At 31.1% G+C, this 20173-nt stretch overlaps 1 protein-coding gene across 1 annotated transcript in view; it reads left to right on the forward strand.

Moving 5' to 3' along the window:
* Nucleotides 1-2353: 2353 nt before the first annotated feature.
* The window catches only part of LOC132757083 (phosphatidylinositol phosphatase PTPRQ-like), a gene marked incomplete at its 3' end in the record, with an annotated part of 32416 nt that continues 14596 nt past the window's right edge, over nt 2354-20173 (forward strand). Inside the window, exons 1-10 of the mRNA XM_060748265.1 lie at nt 2354-2656; nt 7189-7467; nt 7799-8068; nt 8576-8869; nt 9014-9210; nt 9641-9827; nt 11701-11859; nt 12895-13056; nt 13500-13661; nt 14180-14308. Of these exons, the coding sequence (XP_060604248.1) occupies nt 2377-2656; nt 7189-7467; nt 7799-8068; nt 8576-8869; nt 9014-9210; nt 9641-9827; nt 11701-11859; nt 12895-13056; nt 13500-13661; nt 14180-14308 (2119 nt within the window). The remainder of the gene's footprint in view (nt 2657-7188; nt 7468-7798; nt 8069-8575; nt 8870-9013; nt 9211-9640; nt 9828-11700; nt 11860-12894; nt 13057-13499; nt 13662-14179; nt 14309-20173) is intronic.

Here is a 20173-nt window from a genome sequence, read left to right on the forward strand (position 1 = left end):
CACATTTCATGAATGGCAAAAACCAGTTTAAAGTATGTTGAAATGCAGAGGAATGCTAGGTAAGCGATCAAAATACCGTACCAGGGGGCCGTTTTATCAACCTGTCGTAGTCAACGACATTTTATTGTCGGTGCCGTACGTCTGCGACAACGTCGTACGACCGTTTTATGAAACGTGTCACAGACGTTGAGTTTCTGCGACGTCGCAGCCTTTGTCGTAGACAATAATTCGCGAGACACAGTCTAGCCAGTGCGCGCTAGTCAAGTATGTAATCAATGTACCAAAAGTACTGATGGAATTTAAATGATTATTATTAAACGGGTAAATTAACATGATTATTATAAAACGAATAAATACTTTTTAGTGTCATTCAAAGAACAATTTTAAGTGAGAAAAAGCTACTATTTTCTGCACTCGGATTTACGGTTCCTGGGTCTGTACTGAATGCTAAAGGCACATTTTGTCTCAGAAGCGAGTTTTTTTTTTGCAGAGCAAACAAGGGTAAAATAACGTTTAAATAACGATTTTAGAGCATGCAGCTGCTTATCACTTGAAGAAAGAAGCGGTGAATGTAAAATTATTTGTAATAATTAACCAAAATGTAAACAAAGTAGTTTTTGACTTTTATACAAAATACTAAATAACTATCTAACACAACTAAATTGCCAAAAAATTAACAGACGCAAAAGATGGTTTATTTTAATGACCGATCAGTCACTTTTAAAAATAAAATTAAAACAGAAAACTAAAACATCAAAAGCATTTTAAGAAACGCCAAAAAGTATGTTTATATTACTTTTATAGTAAATTAAAAGCTAGCTGTCAATTCTAAAATGGCACCGGACTTTTAAGTATAACGTGTGGCGATCAATCGGTACATCACGGCTATAATCTATAATAACCTGGGAGTTAATACTGCCGAAATACCGTATCCGTTCTGTGTATTAATACTATTGTGTCCGAAGACTGACAAAGGAAAGGGTATAAAATTTGCATACGGTATTTTGTTTCTCTCTTATAATTAGATAGCATTAAGAGTCCCTATATATCGTATGGCGTTAAAGGAAAATAAATAAAAAAAACTGAAATGTGTTTTTTATTCTGTAAAAAGTTATTTCATGAAAATAATGTGCTGAGCATGTATACATGTAAACAGTGATTGCCAGTCTTGACGTCACAGAAACGTCCTACGACAGCCCCAACCCTGTCGTAGAGCTGCGACATTTTCTACGACGTCGTACGCTTCGCCAAACGTTAATAAAACGGTCCTTACCGGTCTGAGACATGTCTGCGACAAAAAGTAGCCTACGACGTGTCGTAGCGCGTTGATAAAACGCCCCCCCCCCCCCTGTTCTTTGTATTATTACTGTTGTCTTCGAGGTTCTTACCCGAAGACTGACGTAAAGAGCTGAAATGTTGCGATTGTGTAACTAGAAATAAAAATGTACGATGATCTTTTCAAGAGAAAACAAATTTTGAAACTAAATGACTGCTGATTTTAATCATTATTATTGTGTGCTTTTAAAAGTAAAATCTTTGAAAAACTATTTCTCAGAATCTACAAAATTCCTACCAAATTCTTTGAATAAATATCCTAGAATGTGAATTTATCCTTAACCAGGGGTCATATAAGTTTACATATAATTATACAGAAAATTCTTTGTAAGTTGAAGTTAACCATAACGCTTAGAGACTTGCTAAATTGACTCTGCTACAGTAGTAACTACTTTAACATAGACTTACCTAGCAAAAGTCATTAACAAATCTTCTGTAAAAATACATCACAAGGCCTAGCGACTTAATATCATTTTTAATATATATTTGATGAGTGATTCCCTACCAAGTTGTTTTGCAATTTTGTCACTAGACCATGTCAAATTAGATTAGATGAAATTTTATACCCTGCGATAGCAAAATATGCATGATGTTTCTTCAACATATTTATTCTTTCATTATATACCTGTAAACAATAAGACAAAAAGAGTTTCATCAGTTAAATGCATTCAAATTAGTTGTTAAAGAGACAGAAAGATATAGCTGTCAAATATATATTCACAAATGACAGATAAATACATTATATTTTCAAAAGCGGCCACACTCTCAGTAGCATTGGTTCCTGTCTTATGAATACATGTAGCTAAGGTGGGAAACAACAAAAATAAATTGTTTGGCATTTCCATATACGGAACCGTATTAGTCACATAACAAGTTGTTTTCTATCGCTTGATGTATTGCAATAACCCTTCGTGATTTACGTGCATTTTTAAGGGTTTTGCTTAACAAAAAGTGATCAAATGCAATGTACGCGACATGTCACTATTAATGTTTTTATCGCAATTAATTTCAGAATTGAACGCTGATCCTTGCAATTTGCTTATGACTACGCCTGAAACGACAAACAACACTATTACTCTACAATGGTCTATCACTCCGGATAAATTTGGTGAAGTCGATAACTTTTATTTTGTCATCATTGAAGTTTTTCAAACAGATGCTAACCTTATAAAAAGATATACACAAGAACGCAACAACAGCTTAAATAACACCATTGCTGTCAAAAATCTAACGGCTGGAACGAACTACACTTTCAGATATTTTCTGGAATCAAAAATCGGCGTTCCAAGCATGAAAACTGCCATCAAGTCTTCATTTACCCGTAAGTTTTATAGAAGTAACAATCTGAATTACTTACATTTTTATATGTTGACATTTAGTAAGCTATTGTTATTGATATTAAATATTGGAGTGATTATTAAGATTTGCTTGAATAATTTTTTTTTCGCATTGACAGTTATTAAACCTAGAAATTAAATCTAAAATCTAAAATCTAAATTGAAGTTAACTGTTTATTTTTGCAATAATCTACCATATAAATTAAGACCAAGCGCAATTACAATATATTTACGTTTAACTTTATATTGTTAGATTACTAGGATAAACTTTAAACTTCATCTTGTTTTGTTTTTTACTACAATTATGATATATATATATTGAATTAAAGTGGATAGGTCAACATTGGACACATTTCCATTATCATCGAAACAAACGGTACAAAGTCCGATTATATACTACATTTAATATACGGTAATAAGCCTAGGTTATCGAGGATGAATTTCCATAAATAGTTCAAATATTGATAAAAACAATAGCAATGAATGCTCTTATGAAATGTTGCTTGAAAAAAAAATGTTGATAAAGTTCTAAGTAATTTAGATTGAACATTGATATGATCAATTATGATATTTTGTTTTCTAGAGCTTTTTAATACTTTCTGCTACATAATATTTGTAACATCAGATCATGTATCTTACGCTTGCAAATAGTTTTCGTGTTAAATACTTTCTTGGTTTTTTGTCATATCTATTTCTTTTGGATTGTATTACAGGCCTTTCATTATAAAACAATTCACTTTAAAAGAGCATTGCATACAATTTATTTAAGAAAGCTTCCTAATGTACGGCATAATAACTAGTATGAAGTTATAACATTTCACTTTTGTTTTTTTATTCATTTCTTAATTCAATAGCAATGAAAAAGATTTTTTCATTTTGTATATGTATTGAAACAACGGTATCTATGAATTTTTTTGCACCAACTTTTCAACTTTCTCATTTCAATATATATAACTGATCTTTATTTAATTTATTTTTTCATATAAGCAATGTAGATAGAAAAAAAGGGATCGGCCAGTATAAAAGTCAAAGAACTGCAAAAAATTGTATCAAAATTTCATAACAATGCAAAAAGATGAGTTCCGAAATCAGATATCACAAACAACAAAAGCGACCCATATCATGGCATTACTCAGCAAGAACAAAAATGAACAACAGAATGTAATAATTAAAAAAAAACATTGAAGAAAAAGTAGTTCTGGTAAAAGAATTGCAGCAAACATTATATTACCTTTATATGTCTTTCACTGCAAAGTCCTTGTTATAATCATCGTACAACTAATATAATTATATATATATATTATTTGAAAACATTAAACAATATAAGATTCAAGATTTGGAAAATATAAAATTTGTGGAAAATTTTTCTAACGAATGCTATTTAATTTTGTTTCTGGCTGCATTGTCCTACGTTTTATGTTTTTTGAGAGAAAAAAAATGAATTTTGTAAATGAATTTTGTAAAAATTGCAAATGCAACTTTAGTAATTAAGGAAAATAAGCTTTCTTCCTTTACTAAAACACAAAACCAACCTCAATATTGACATATTTTATTGTAAAAGTCCATATACCATCTTGGTGAAAAATATATGGATAGTTAGTCACGAGAGGACAAAATAGTAAGTTTCACGCATGGTTTCTAACGTTAACATATACATTGAAAGGCAATTAATGTGTATTTGTCAGATATTTTCTTTTGTTTCGATATACGAATGCTTAATCAGCTTGGGGATTTTTTACATACAAAATTATTCCATATCTAATTTCATACTTTTAAGAGCATATTGTATAAACTGAAACATTTATTATTCTATGACATTTGAATATCATCCGTTACAAAATGTTTTTTATGTATTACTATTTGATTTTTAACAAAATACATATAAATTCAGAAGTTTCTTCTACATCTTTCTGGGTGTCACTGTCGCGAGTTATGCGATATATTCCAATGATTTATCTCCTTCGTTTCTACGTTATATTTCCGCTACAAACAATTTATCTTAGTCCATGAGCTTTTATATATGTCATCATATTTTGTTCTAGAATTTATCAGAAGTAAAAACAATTTTACAGAAACGTGTGTAGTTATTGAAATCAATAAATGACTTGGGTGGCTATGAGGATTTAAAATCGATTACAACAATAACTTCATATTGTGTTTTATTCCTTTGTGTTTAAAATAACGAAGTTGACGGGGTTGTTATTCAGTTTCAAATTCCTTAAATATATTTAACTTGTTTTACATTGTTTTTAAGATTGACTGCCACTACATTTGCAAAACTTCTGGAAAAGGGTATATACAAGTCGGTTAGAACTAACGGCGCATGAGAGAAAACGACACTGGTTACGCCCCCTTGCAAGTGCTACGAAAGCTGTCCTACAGGAAAGCAAACATAACCCGACATAAGTATTACAAATTATTTATTCGTTTCATAACGAAGTCATAAAAAAATGAATGACGCGTATCGTATGTAGTCTTCATTTATTGTTGTCAAAAATAAAGTAAAAGTGTACATGAAAGAAGCATAAAATTGTTTCGACAAAATTACAGAATAGAAAAGACATTTTCGTCTTTGAGAAATGATAGTAAAATACAAATGATATATTATATTATATGACTCTAAAATAAATTTTACAGTTCAATGAAAATTTGTTATCTTTTTTGTTATGTTGCATGTGTTATAAACACAAGTGTCTGCAATTGTGGATGCAGACTCGCCGTTGTGGCCGACTTGCAGGTTCACCAGAAAAGACATGGCCCGGCCGCATACATATGTGACACCTGGACCATGAGCATTTACACATTAAGACAATTTGAAGACTACGCGACTGTGCAAGGGGCGGAGAAAAAACTATGTGTCTATGCGTAGTTTCTCTCCTCTTTGTGAATAACCATGTGATCTTAAAAATTGTTTGTTCCGGTGAATGTCCATGTTCAGGTTACTGCTTCTTTTTCTTGTGTTTATTACACCTGCAACATCACAAAACTAGATAAATACTCTATGAAAGGACTATTAAACTTATTTAAGAATAGTTTTAAGTAATCAGCGATATTTGACTGTTATTACTTAAAGACAAAACAAGTCTATTGAATTCTGTAGTTTTTGCCTCTTAAAGGACAAGTTTTGCTCTTATGACCGATGGTATAAATGATGACAAATCATACAATTTTAAACCTTTTATTTTTAAAAATGTCTAAGTTACCAAACGAAAATCTTTTCGGGGTAGTTGGGGTTTTGTAAAAAAGGTTTCCCCAGCACTTGCACGGGGGAATTTCCAGAGGCCCTCATTCGAAACCTGGATTTTTGTTGCCCTTTTCCAAAATGCTTTTAAAATATGAAGGAAAAAATATAAAATATGTTAAATTTTTTGAGAATTAAAATCAATAAAACCCTTTACTTCGTCATTTTAAAGAAACAGAAAAACAACAAAAAAACTTCTTGACTGTTATTTTTCAATAAACAATGTTCATATTTTTAGCTTCCTAAGTCATTTCTTAACTTTTTTGCTTTTAGTTTTAATTGCAAAATTTCATGCATTTTATCGTGAGCAACACCTTTAAGAAGGACAACCCTTTTCAAAGATCATAGACACCTTTTTCTTTCACTGTTTTTCTTCTGATGAAATCAAAAACAAAATTTTATTGTAAATATAAAAGCTTCTATGGACTAAGATAAATTATTTGTAGCGTAAACTTAACATAGAAAAGAAGAACATAAATCTATTGGATGTATCGCATAATCCGCAACAATGGCTTCCTTAAACATGAACTGATAAATCGATATTATATAAAACAACTGATTTAGCATTCCTTTTTGAAACAAAAGAAAATATATGATCATGAATTGAAATAAGATTTTTTAACTCTTTACAAATACATATTTATTTCCTGTCAGTGTATATGTAAATATAAGAAACCATGCATGAAACTTACTATTTTGTTTTCGTGTGACTTACAATCCAGAAATTGCTCGTTTTATTTACTATACATCTACAAAGAACTGTTTTACTCTATCGTCTAGTAGCATTTTATATATGGCCTTCTTATTGCCTTCTTATGGCCTTTTTCGATAAAAGATGTCAATTTGGTGCTTTAAATAAAGGACGAAAGCTTATTTTCATTCATTTTGGTACAACATTTTTTCCGTCTTGTGGGAAATACTAAAGCTGCAGTTGTAATTTTAACACAATTCAAAAAATGTTCTCGAAAACCATTTAACTTAGGACAATGCAATTGGTATTAATATTTGAAGAAAGTTACCGTGTATATGATTTGCCATGTCTAGTATGAATTAAGGAAACGTTTCTCATCTAAATATTTAAAAAAAATAATGAACTTACCAAGTCTCAGAAGTCGCTATTACTCGTGGAATTAGCAACCACTCAAAAGCATAAAGTTTGAGTGATACACTTTCAAGACGTTATATTATATTTATTGAACTTGTTTAGAAAGTTTTAGATACTTTTTTAAAGAATTGATTTAAAAATAATTTTATTATGCTTTTTTGTGTTCACAGGACCAAGTCCGCCTTCCTCAATAACAATTCCAAAGGAACTAGTGTTTGAAAAAAATTTTACTGTAACATATAAAGTTTTTGATGACTTGTACGACTTTTTTCGACTCATTATTTGCAATGTGACATGTAAAAATTATACCCAGCAGAAGAATACAATGAACATGACTATCGGCAAGCTTAAAAGTGCAACATATTATAACGTTATGCTTTATACTGTAAAGAATACATCTAAACATGAACTGCTCAGTGAATTCCCGGTAAAAGGGAATTCTTATTCAGGTAATCTGCACTTATCAATCATTTACAAGCGCTTAAATTGATGTATAACTATTTTAAATATTTGTCACACAAGATTGATATCTACATTTAAATATTAAACATATCTGCTCATTGCAAGACGCTAGCTCCAATAGATGAACGTCATCCAAAAAGAGGACATGTGTTCTATCTCATGTTTGTTTATATCTTGAGTTCACTTATAAAACTGAACAATTTTAAAGAGCTAACCATAGATAATGACAATGTTTGAAACTCGTATTCCTTCTGTAAACTTTCATTTACTGAAAAGGACGCTTTTCGTGTAGTTGATTAAATTGCTTGAAATTTTCAGCTCCAAATAAGCCCATTGCAGTTCTTAGTCAGACGAATTTCACAATGGTTACTATAGATCTTTCCGAAAATAACAAAAGTTTATTTGATTCATACGAAATAACGTACAAGAACGATAATGTGGGAAAAGAAGAACCAATTACGCGTAATCGCACTGATCTGAAAGCAGTTATACCAAATCTTACACCAGGAACGTCCTACGAATTTAAGGTGTACACTGTTCTAACTGGAATAAAGAGTGAAAATTTTACAACAATTAAAACATTTACACGTAAGTTAATTTCAAAACTTGATTTTTATGTTTTCTGTCCTTGTGATATAAATAGTAAAAATAGAAAAAAAATATTTACCAACTTTTTGTGCATGTAACTGGCTATAAACACATCTATGCTATGCATGAAGAATTAATCGACGCTTTATAATATTCAGATAATTTGAAGGATCAAATTACTGAACTATTCTTTTCATATAAAATGTAAATTTTATTTAATTCTTATTTTACCAGGTGGAGATATAATAACTATCAGTTATTTCAAATGTCAATAATTTGTTTAAGTCAACCTTGAGTTCTGAAAGCAAGGTATGCTATGGTGCGAAAGAAAAAAACGTGTTACAAACGTTATTAAAGTTTGTTAATTTTGGTCAAGATGATATTAGTGTTTAATATGTATTTATTGTCTTTATTCACTTTAAAGAAAGACAATGTATTCAATATCAGTTATCGGATGAAAAGGCTCTTTATTTAAGATTTATATTGCACCTGTTATCATAATTTCAGGTCCTGAAAATGTACAAAATGTATGTGTTGCTGGGGCGACTACAACCTCTATACGAATTAAATGGGAAAAACCAGCTAAAGGAGATGCTGATAGTTACGAGGTTAACTTCACATGTAAGAGTCCAAATGAAAATAGGAATATTGAACCTTACTCATTTAATAAAACGAATCTAGAATCCACAGTTACAGGCATTGATCCCGGAAGTCATTGTAATGTCTGTATAACTACTCATATCGGATCTCAGATTGGCTGTCCTCTTTATATTGAATTGAACGAAACATCAAAAGAAACAGGTAAGGAGAAAACGTATTTTTGTTGTTGTTGGTTTTTTTTCTGTTAATATTTTAACTTGCTAATGTTTATCTAATTTAAATATATAAGTCAAAAGACTCATTTGAATTAACATTACTTTAATTATATATGATGCATAATTTCAGCTCCAAATAATCCTGTGATATCATACCTTAAGCCGGGAAAACGTTCATTAAATATCTCCTGGAATAAGCCTACCAAACCAAACGGATTCGTTAGGAAATACCAATTGCTTGTTGTTGATAAAACGTTAGACTGCCTTAAAGCAAATCATACATACTGTTTATCAAGCATATGTGTTGATGACGAAGACGAGTATCAGGTAATAAACAGCAAAACTTCTTTAAAAAAACATGTGGAGAACGCAAATGTGCTAAGTTACAGCTGCATTGACCATAAATTTATTTATGGTTTTACCAACGTCATATCTGACAAAATAAATCTTGAAACATAAATACATTTATTTTTACATCAATTTGAAAATAATATTATTTTCCATACATAAAGCACCATATTAATCTCAGAATACAGAAAAGAATAGGACTAACGGCTACAAAGAAGTGAAGCATGGCATAAGTTGATGTAAATTCTTATTGAATTGATACCATACATAGTTTTATTCCAGCAATACATTGCCTTTATATTTAAAAGTATATATTCAGTATTTTGATGCATTTCATGATTTTGTCGTAACAAATAGTCTGATTGACCTTCCTAACATTTAATCGTATTGTCTTTGTTCTCGTAACCAGGAAGTAAGCTTAGGCGACCTCAAAAAGTGCAATGGGGCACAGTATAATATGAAAGTTGTTCCTAACTTACCAAGAGCAGACGTGGTTGAACAATTGCATCCTTACAGACAGTACAATGTCACTGTCAGAGCATACACAAAATGCTGGGGCAGCTTTACATGGTTAAACAATGAAACAGAAAGCGATGGTAAGTTATTCTACCGATAACACCCAGGTTTTCACAGCACTTCTGTTGGTATGTGTGGGGAGGAGGGCGAATCAGAGATTATGGATTCAACAAAAGATTCATACATAACACAAAAAACAGTTGGTATTCAATGTCCATTTTTAAAATGCTTAATAACACTTCCCCATCTACCGTTAGTCGCTCTCGAAATAAATGAAAATTAACAATGTCTATCACGCTAGATGCTTAAAATCAGCATAAGCCCCTAAGACAATTATTTGAAAGACACAAAAATATATGTTTACAGCAGAATCGGAAAATGTTGCTTTTTTCCTATTAGCATATTCTAAAGAACTATACATTTGTGTATTTAAAACAAACAGTATTAATGATATATGTACCATTGAATAAACCACAACTGTTAACAAGTGCCAAAGTATGAATCTAGTCTCAATAAGAAAAGCCAGTTTTCAATTTATTATTTTTGTCTTGAAAGATTTTTTTAAACAGGTATTCTTTTTTTAAAAATTTAACGACAGTAAGGTACTTTAACAACATAAAATTTTGAAAATTCCAAATCTGGATGGTAGACCATCCTTACATCACAAATGTTCAGAATTGTATCTAGATAAGTGTATATAGGAAGATATAAAAATACCCTATTGAAATAAATGATCTTTTTACACCTATTTCTGTTTAATCAAATATGACAGACACCTGTTTCAATTATCCTCATTTTTTAGATATGCATTTATTTGATTTTGTTTGATTTTATTTTAAAACCATCGTTGTTTCTCAACTCGTTTAAAGTTGGGCTGTTAAAGCTCATCCTTTATTGATGATATATTTTTTGTTGTTCTTTAAAACTTACACAAAATTCTACTAAATTCGTCAAACTTTTTCAAACAAGATTTTATTTTTGTGTTATTTTTTTGTATTTATCTCAATAATATGATTAAGGTTAATAATTGATAGTGTTAGATAACTTTTGAATCATTGTCAAATGTACATCAAATACTTTATTTTTTTAAACAGAAATATTGACTTAAACGATTAATAAACAACTCACTAACATCATAAATTGACATCATTTATGTGTTGGACTGCTAATTTTGAAAGTATTGTTCAAACATTGGTCTCAAATATGATTAAATTCACTTAAACTTCTTTATTTTCCAAATAAATGCATATTTAAAACTGTAATGTATGTATAGTTCAATATATTATGGAAGTGAAATTGATTTATTTAAATAACAACTCAAAATTGTATTTCTGGTACTTACGAAATATGTTGAATCTAACATAAATTTGCGTCATTTATCAGGACAATACGTTATTATCTTAAGAAAGTTGACGTAATTCAAACGCGTACATTATAAGATTTTAAAATGTTTTTGTTTTGTCCAAATTCAGTATCATTATAATAGCATATATTAAAGCTGTTGTATTTTTCTCTATGTTAATTGTTTTTTCTTTGTTTCTCCAATTGTTATTTTCCCTGACAATCTACGTATATTGTAATTGTTCATGAGCCGGTTTATTACTACTCGCATAAAACTAAGCTTATTTTAATTGATTTGAGATAATGCTAGTTATATCTATCGCTTGCACATGTAAAATTTATTCCATAAATATAGACTTGTCTGAATTAAAATAAAAAAAAAACATATTGTATCTTCTAAAAGAATATTGAGTTGAAAGCAAAAGTGTGTATGAATCCAGTTGAAACGGATAAAATATATGACATTCTTCTTATTTGTGCTAAAGCAACATTTTGTTTACTCGTGTATTAAATGTAGCAACAAAGCCGAGTGTTAGCCAACGCCTTGTGTTTAGATGCTGCTGATGATTTCTTTCTCAACATTTTAACATATGATTCTTTTTACCATTGCAGTTCCTTCAGCAGCTCCAACTATAAACACACTTATTCCTACTGAGGTAGGCTTTAATATTTCGATGGTTCCCCCTGACGAGGATGATAGAAATGGTGTTATCACCAATTATACAATAAGATATACATGGATAAATAATACATGCTGGGATTCTCATGACGGTGAAATAGTTGAGGAAACGATATATACAAACAATGAGTCTGATCATGAAGTGTCAAATTTGCGTCCGTATTGGTATTACAATATTACGGTGAGTGCATCCACCAAAGTAGGTGAAGGACGCAGTTACATGGTGTGAAGATTGCTATTTTAGAACAAAGGGATCTAGTAAGTATTAACTATTTCATTTTTGCAAACCAGAAGAGCTTTATCTTGTCACTTAGTTTCATTTTACTTTTAGTTTTTACAGAATTTACTGTAGTATTAATGCTTATGCGTTTTGTCAAGGAAATACCTAATTGTGCGACATACATTTATTGTAACAGTATAGCGATATAGTCTTGTTATCTCCAAGCTAGTCCTGGTATACATTGTACAAAAAAAATTAAGTTCGAGTGTAATGGAAGTAGTAACCATAAAGGAACTTTCTGGAACAAACTAAGTACTAATAAAATATTGTGAAGTTTCATGTTCAAGGATGTTCAAGGATATAACGACTTACCCCTGGCAGGGTACGAACCTATGCGCCCAATAATCCTTAGATTATTTTTCTAAACCACTCGCCTATGGCCATGTCTTTACTTCCTCTTCAATTCGGACATTATTTGTCATGTTAAATTAGAGTTTTTGTGACATTATCTTTCTTCTTATTTTCTCACCCAAATTTGTTATTCTTTTTTATGCTGTTCTATTTTCCTTTTTAACTGAGGTTAATACTTCCGGCGGTAAAGCTATTGAGTATTAAGTAAAAAATAAGTAACAGTCATCAAAGTAACAAATCATTGGATACAGAAATTTCATTTTAACTTTCTCTTTCCTGTTTATATGCCAAGTGTCTTTATGACGATCTGTCTATTTGCTTTTTATAACCTATATCGCAATTCATATTAAGAAATACAATTCTAAAAATTTCAGTACTGGTGTCGTTAGAAACCTAACAATAATCACAACTTCTAGTAATGCAAGCCTTACATGGGTAATTCCGTGTGAAACAAATGGAATTATTACTATGTATTCAATCAATACAACTAATATAGACAAGAATACAACCTGGGCGAATGAAACTGAAGGAAGTATGACTCAATTTGTAGTTCAGAATTTATTACCGTACAGAAACTATTCGTTTAGTATTGCCGCTAACACTGAAAAAGGTGTAGGTAACTACTCTTTTAGGGAAGAAAGTCAAACAGATATTGCTAGTAAGTATATTTAAGTGTCTGCAAATTAATTATTTTATTCTAAGAGTTTTTGTTAAATCAACAACTTATTTATTATATAATTTGATCTCATATTCTTTTATTGTTCATAATTTGCTGATGTTTTCACCCTTCTAAATACAAAAGTTTGCTGCTGGTAAACAATGGAACATCAAAACTTAAACGTCTGTAAATAAAAGTATATAAAACTGTAAGCATATTTGAAAATCTAACATGTAAATAAAAATGTCTTCGAGAGAGCAAATTAATGAAATTAATGATTAAAGTATCTCATCCATGAGTTCACAAAATTTAATCGAAACTCATTTAGAAAAAGATTATGATGATTTTCATTTCTCTTTAATGCTCAAATCGAAACAAAATTATATATCTAAATAACAAAGAGAAAATTGTCGATAAAATCTTATATATTCTATCAATTATAGAGCCTCATCCACCAAGGAATCCAAAAGCAAAGAATATTAGTTCCACAAGCATTGGCATTACATGGACCCGGCCCGATTTGTTCACTGGTCCGACCCGTTACTTTGTTATACCGGTCGATGTCAAAAACAACAATAAAAAACTTAATTGTTGCGAAGTAACTGGTAGGTCATTATAAAAAAAACTCAATTATAGATTTACAAAAGATATGCAAATAGATTACAATTCTATACTATTTATACACGATACGCCGGTGATAAAGAGGTGGAGAGTAGCTTGCATTAACAACACAGTCCATGGTAAGACAAGTCAAACTATGCATGAATTATTTCTAATTTGACTGTGTTAGGCAACCTCCGAGGTGTCCATTTTATCTTCTCCATAATCATTTCATCATACATTTACATAGTGTGTGAACTGTTATTAATAGGATAATATTTTGGACTAGAGAAAGCTGTATTTGAGGTGTCAAATGAACATTTTTCAGTGTCAGACTTGCAAGAAAATAAATTATTAATGGAGGAAAACGTTTGATTCTTCAGGCATTACATTACACTTTAATTCAGATATAATCGGTAGCGTTAATAGAAACTACGACCATGAAAAGACATATGTACTTATGTACTTATGTACTTATACATATGCGAATTTTAATATAAAAAGTATTTAATTTTGTTGCTAGGCTTTGAAGCAAACACATGCACTTTGAAGGGTCTAGACGAGTATTGGACATATTCAATCACAGTTACTGCACAAACGGATCGCGGAAACACATCATCTGTAAAATTTAATGTGTCGACGTCAGAAAACAGTTTGTTTCTTTTGATTTATCCAATATGATGAAACTAAATATTTCTCTTTTTGGTTTATATATACACAATTTTATTTCTACACAAACAGTAAAATCTGTAATACAATCTTGTTTTCAATGGAACAGATGCCAAATGATGAAATTTAAACAGGGAAAGTAGCCTGTAAGATGAGGGTCATGTTTTCAAAAAAATAATTGTTTAAACTCTGAAACGTACACCAGAACAAGTATAAAGTCACAACTTTATAACATCTAAATATCCGAGCTCCAACTCCTGTAATTTTGGAGAAAAAAAACTTTAAATTTTCAATCTATACATTTACTTATGCATGTAGAAAATACATTACCCCTGGGTCGGGGCCAAGTTTTATTCAAGGACTTTGATCAATCATGGTAGAGGACTGCAAGACACAGCCTTGTGCAAAATATCTATGCTCTAGGCCTTTTAGATGTAGAGAAGAAATTTGTTTTTAATTCTTTCTATTATTTCACAGGGTCACATTCTTTGAACAACTTTGGAAGCCCTTTGATTGAAATTGGACTTGTCGTTTTTAAAGAGAGCCTTTTTAACATTACAATATGATCTATATCACGCACACGCACACGCACACGCACACGCACACGCACACACACACACACACACACACACAGAGTGAATATCTTTATGCCAACGCATCGCAGACTACGGTGGCATAAAAATCGAACTCTTTAAAAAATTTTGCATTCACAACGCTTCAGAATCAAATATGGTGTACAGTATGGCCACCGCTTTATGCGAACCATATGTATATATTTTATTACAATAGCTAGTGTGGCAAAGAACTATACCATTTGTCGTTAAAAAGGAATTTAAACATTTTTTGCAATTAAAACAAGAAAAATGTTTTTTATCGCATATTTTTTAAGGTTTAATAAGTATTTCAAAAAACTATCAAAAAAATCCAAGTAACTGCTGAATTCAAACATAACACTGTTGTAATTTGTAAATTTTATAAATTTATAAATTTTGTAAATTATTTGTGTAATCAGGATGGGGGAAATTCACCCCAAAGTCGAAAAAAAGTAAAATTCGCCATATTAGTATATTATTTCTTTGTTTATTTCACTTTGGGTGTGTTTTTATACAAAAATTCTCCTTTTTATTTATTTTTTTATTGTTATTTGGTATTTAAGGTATGGTAAGTGGGGCAAAATTAAAAAAGAAAGTAATGCTCATACAATCATGTGTATCGAATAACCAAAACCATAATATTCCTTAAATGTAGTTGATGTGAAAATAATAATTAATTAATGAAAAAGCTCTAATTTTACATTCAAGTGTATATTTTGGAAATTTTACACAGTATAACTCATTTTTTTACCTCAAAACAATAAGAGTACTCTTTGACCATGGTCAATGTGTTTAACTACGTTACATAGTCCATAGCTTAACTCCTTCTTAATGTTTTAAATCGATCAAGTTTTAAACGATGTACTAATGTGACGTACAGAACATGTCCACAGACATACCAACTAATCTAAATATGCTCGCCACTTGTTTCATTTAGAGATAACAACTGCAAAAATCCAAGGTAAGACTTAGAAAAAAGGCAATGCAATTTCAAACATAGAAACTAGATAAACATCTTATATACTCCTACAGTATGAGTATTTGAACAATCTGATTTAAGTTCATATTTAATTATATCTTCCATGTAGATCTAATGACAACGGTATATGTTTCACCTTCTTTACAATTCGGATTTAGCTGTTTTAGCCATGCAATTAAACCGGTTTTTACAGACATGCAAAAGAAGGAGTACAAAAATACCGTTTTTTTTGTGTTTTTCCCCCAAACAAATTGTGTTTTAACAAGCAGAATTGTCATGGAAAAATAACAACAAATATTTTACAAACTTTTGAGTATTATACCTCACTGTCATTCTTTTTATATCATATTATAAAGATAAGAAAAGTCAAATAGAAAATAAAGTGGGGTTTAAAGTTTAAAAAAAAAATTTGGTACAAAATTTTAAATTTTTATTTAAATTAAGCACCCGTCCTTGTTTGAATGTTTTTATTTTTTACGTTTCCCGTTAGTTTTAAATAATTTAAAACAAAAAAACCTGTAAAACCTTTAAAAAGTAAAAATTTATGTAAATTTTTTAAAGGAAAAATTTAACTTAAAAAGGGAAAAATTTCAAAAACCCAAGTCTTTTAGCAAATATTTTTTCTTTTTTATGTTTAAAATAAGTTTATTAAAATCAAAAAAGTATAAAACTAAAAAGTGGGTTAAAAAAAAACATAAATAATCGTTGTATGATATATTGTTTGTAGTTAATGCAGAAAAATTTACTGTTATATTATAATTAGGTATTATGTTATATGTGTATGGGCCCGGTGGCCCGATTATACAGAAACGTTGAATTTTAATTTAAAAAGTTTGAAAGAAATAATGGGAAAATTAAATTTTATATAATCAAGCTGTAAAAACCCAAAGTTGCGAAATTTTTTTGGGACTCCCACCCCTTCAGGGTTCAAGCTCAAGGTCACTGTTACTTAAATAAAAATAAATGTTGTCCGTTAGGAAAGAGATGTTGTAAATAGCAAGCTTATAGAAGCCCCAGGTCAAACCCTCGGGGTCAAAATACAATCGCAACCGGGGATTCCACAACAGGTTGCTATATACCTATTTTGTTTAAGGCTCAATTATCTCAATTTATTTTTTAATTACTGAGACAAAAGCCTGAAAAGGTATGTTTTTCATGGTATTTAACATATAAATTGTTTATGAAATGTTTAAATATTTTTATGCTTTCGAAGGGCGGCATATTGAAATCGCACCGTCCGTCTGACTGTCTGTTCGTCCGTCTATTTCAAAGATCAAGGTCATACTACAATTTTGAAGTTTCACATTATCACAATAAGAGTTAATAGGTACACACATTCGTGTCCGAACTGTAACTTTGTCATGCATCGAAGGATTTTAAAATACCTAGGCATAAATGTCTACCACATCAAGATGATTTGTCGCGTCCATGAACTACGTCTCTACTTCAAAGGTCAAGGTCACACTATCACTTTCAATTTTCACAGTTATTATTATCACAGTAAGAGTTTATAGATACACACATTTGTGTCAGTTAGAATAACGTGGCATTAATGTCTACCACATCAAGACAATGTGTCGCGTCAAGAATAATGTCCCTACCTCAATGGTCAAGATCATGTGTTGCATCCAAGAATTATGTCCCTACCTCAAAAGTCAAGGTCATACTATCATTTTGAAGTTCACTTTACCACAATTGGAGTTTGTAGGTACACACATTCTTGTCCGTACTGTTACTTTGTCATGCATGGAAGGATTTTAAATAGCTATGCATAAATGTCTACCACATCAAGACGACATGTTGTGTCTTATACCCATGTCCCTACCGTCACGGTTACAGTTATAATTTGAAGGTACTCATTTTCTCGAGAAGAGTTTAAAGATACACATCAATGTCTGGACTGTAACTTTGCTATGCAAGGAAGGATTTTAAAATAACTTGGCATAAATGTCTACCACATCAAGACAATGTGTCGGGGCTAAGATTCATGCCCGTCTGTCCGTCTGTGTGTCCCCATTTACACAACAATCATGCCCAGACTATAACTTTGTCATGCATTGAGGAATTTTGGAATAACTTGGCACAAATGTCTATCGAACGACAAGGTTGTGTCACATCCAAGAACCACGTCCCTTCTTCAAAGGACAAGGTCACACGTATATTTTAAAGGTTCACGCAATCACAATTAAAGATTTTAGGTACACACATTCGTGTCCGGACTATAACTTTGTCAAATATTGAAGAGTTTTAAAATAACTTGGTGCAAATGTCTACCACATCAAGATGATGTATTGTGTGTAAGACCCATGTTCTTACATCCAAAATCAAGGTAACTCTAATAGTTTACTTTCAAGGTACTTATGCTCATAGAAAGAAATTGAAGGAACACATAAGTTTCTAAATTGTAACATTGTCATGCATTGAAGGATTTTAATATAATTTGGCATAAATGTCTACCACTTCAAGATGATGTGTCGCATCCAAGACACTTGTCGCAAGGTGTTAAGTTTTCCTATAAATAGCACTTCATTTCTCAAGAACAATATTAAGCAATTAGTAACTTTCATTCTCTTTTCTTTTCATAATACCTGCATGCTTAAGAAACCTTTTTTTCGAAAACAGCAATATCTTTGTTACAAAATGTAACCTTATGAGACATCAGTTTTGCATAATATCGGCGGCCATAATAAACGCCATCTTAGATGAAAGTAAAAGTTTGTAAGATTTAGAAGAGACTTTTTGCTTGTTCTGGTGCAAGATTCAGAGTTGGGGCAATTTTGATAACATTGACACACAGAGCGACATTAAGTGAACATTTTTCTTTTCATTTCATGTGTTTAGGCATGTTGCTTTTTAGCTCACCTGAGCTAGCTTGGGGTGAGCTTTAAGGATCGTTGAATGTCCGTCATCCGTCGTTCATCCTCTGTCGTCCGTCGTCCATCCACATTTGTTCGTTAAATCTCTAGAGATCACATTTTTGGTACAATCATCATCAAACTTTGCCAGGATGCTTGTCCAGTAATTATTCGTATGAGCTCGGACAACGGTCATCTTGGACGAAAAACTAGGCCACAGGAGCTAAAATTAGAAAAAAACATTATTAACACTCCAGTGGTCACATTTTCTTTACTCAATTATCATCACACTTAGTCAGGATGCTTGTCTACGTAATGATGACGTAATGCTCAGATGGATAATCTCGAATGAAAAACTACACCAAAGAAGCTAAAATAGAAAAATCTTGTAAACACTCTTGTTGCTACTGTTTTATCCAAATGTCATTGAAATTGGTCCGAAAGTTAGTTTTAATGATTTCTAGGTCAAGTTTGAATATGTGTCACCTGGGATCAAAAGCTAAGTCACTCTGCCCAAATATCGAAGCACCTTGGTAACACTCTATTGGTCACATGTTTGCTTCAATTGTCATCAAACTTGATCAGGATACTTTTATAGTAATTGCAAGGATGAGTTCGAACATGGACCATCTCGATTCAGAACATAGGTCACAGGAGCGATTTTAAAAAAAAAATCTTGATAACAACTCTAGTGGCTACTGTTTTGATCCAATATCCTGGAAATTGGTCTGAAATTTTGTTTTGATAATTTTTATGTCAACCTCAATATGGGTCATCTGAGGTCAAAAAACGAGGTAACACCGCAATATATTTAACACTCAAGTGGGCACATTTTTTACTCAATTGTCATCAAACTGACTTGAAATTGGGACCAGAAATGTAATTTCTGATGAAAAATTGAAATTTTATATCAACTGACCTACTTCCGTTATTAATAACATCGTTTGACATAGTTTCCCGTTTCTGTTAACTACAGACTTGAAATTTGGACCAGGGGTGTAATTTGTAATGCAGCATCGAATTTTTATATAGCTGACCTACTTTTAATATTTTTGTTAAAGGGTTGGTTATCCCAATGAAAATAAATATAAGAAGCTAAAAATAAATTTGATATATCATTAAATTTACTCAAGTATTGATTGATGTGCTACAAAAACAAAACAAAAATGAAGAACTACGCTAAATGGACTCGAACCAACAACTGCTTGCACACAAGTTGGGCATTCTACCTTTATACCACGTGACTACTTTACTAAACGTAGTAAATAACGTTCGTAATACTCCGGGAATAATGAAACGGATTTTATTCGTTGACCATAAGAATCATATTCGTCTATGTCTATCAGTCATATTAGTGATATTTATTTTTACTTGGCGATAATAATATTATTTACTTTTGCGTTGATTTGAACCAGTATCAT

Source organism: Ruditapes philippinarum, unplaced genomic scaffold (genome assembly GCF_026571515.1).
Source record: "Ruditapes philippinarum isolate M1 unplaced genomic scaffold, ASM2657151v2 ctg7568_1_1_1_1, whole genome shotgun sequence".
Lineage (NCBI taxonomy): Eukaryota > Metazoa > Mollusca > Bivalvia > Venerida > Veneridae > Ruditapes > Ruditapes philippinarum.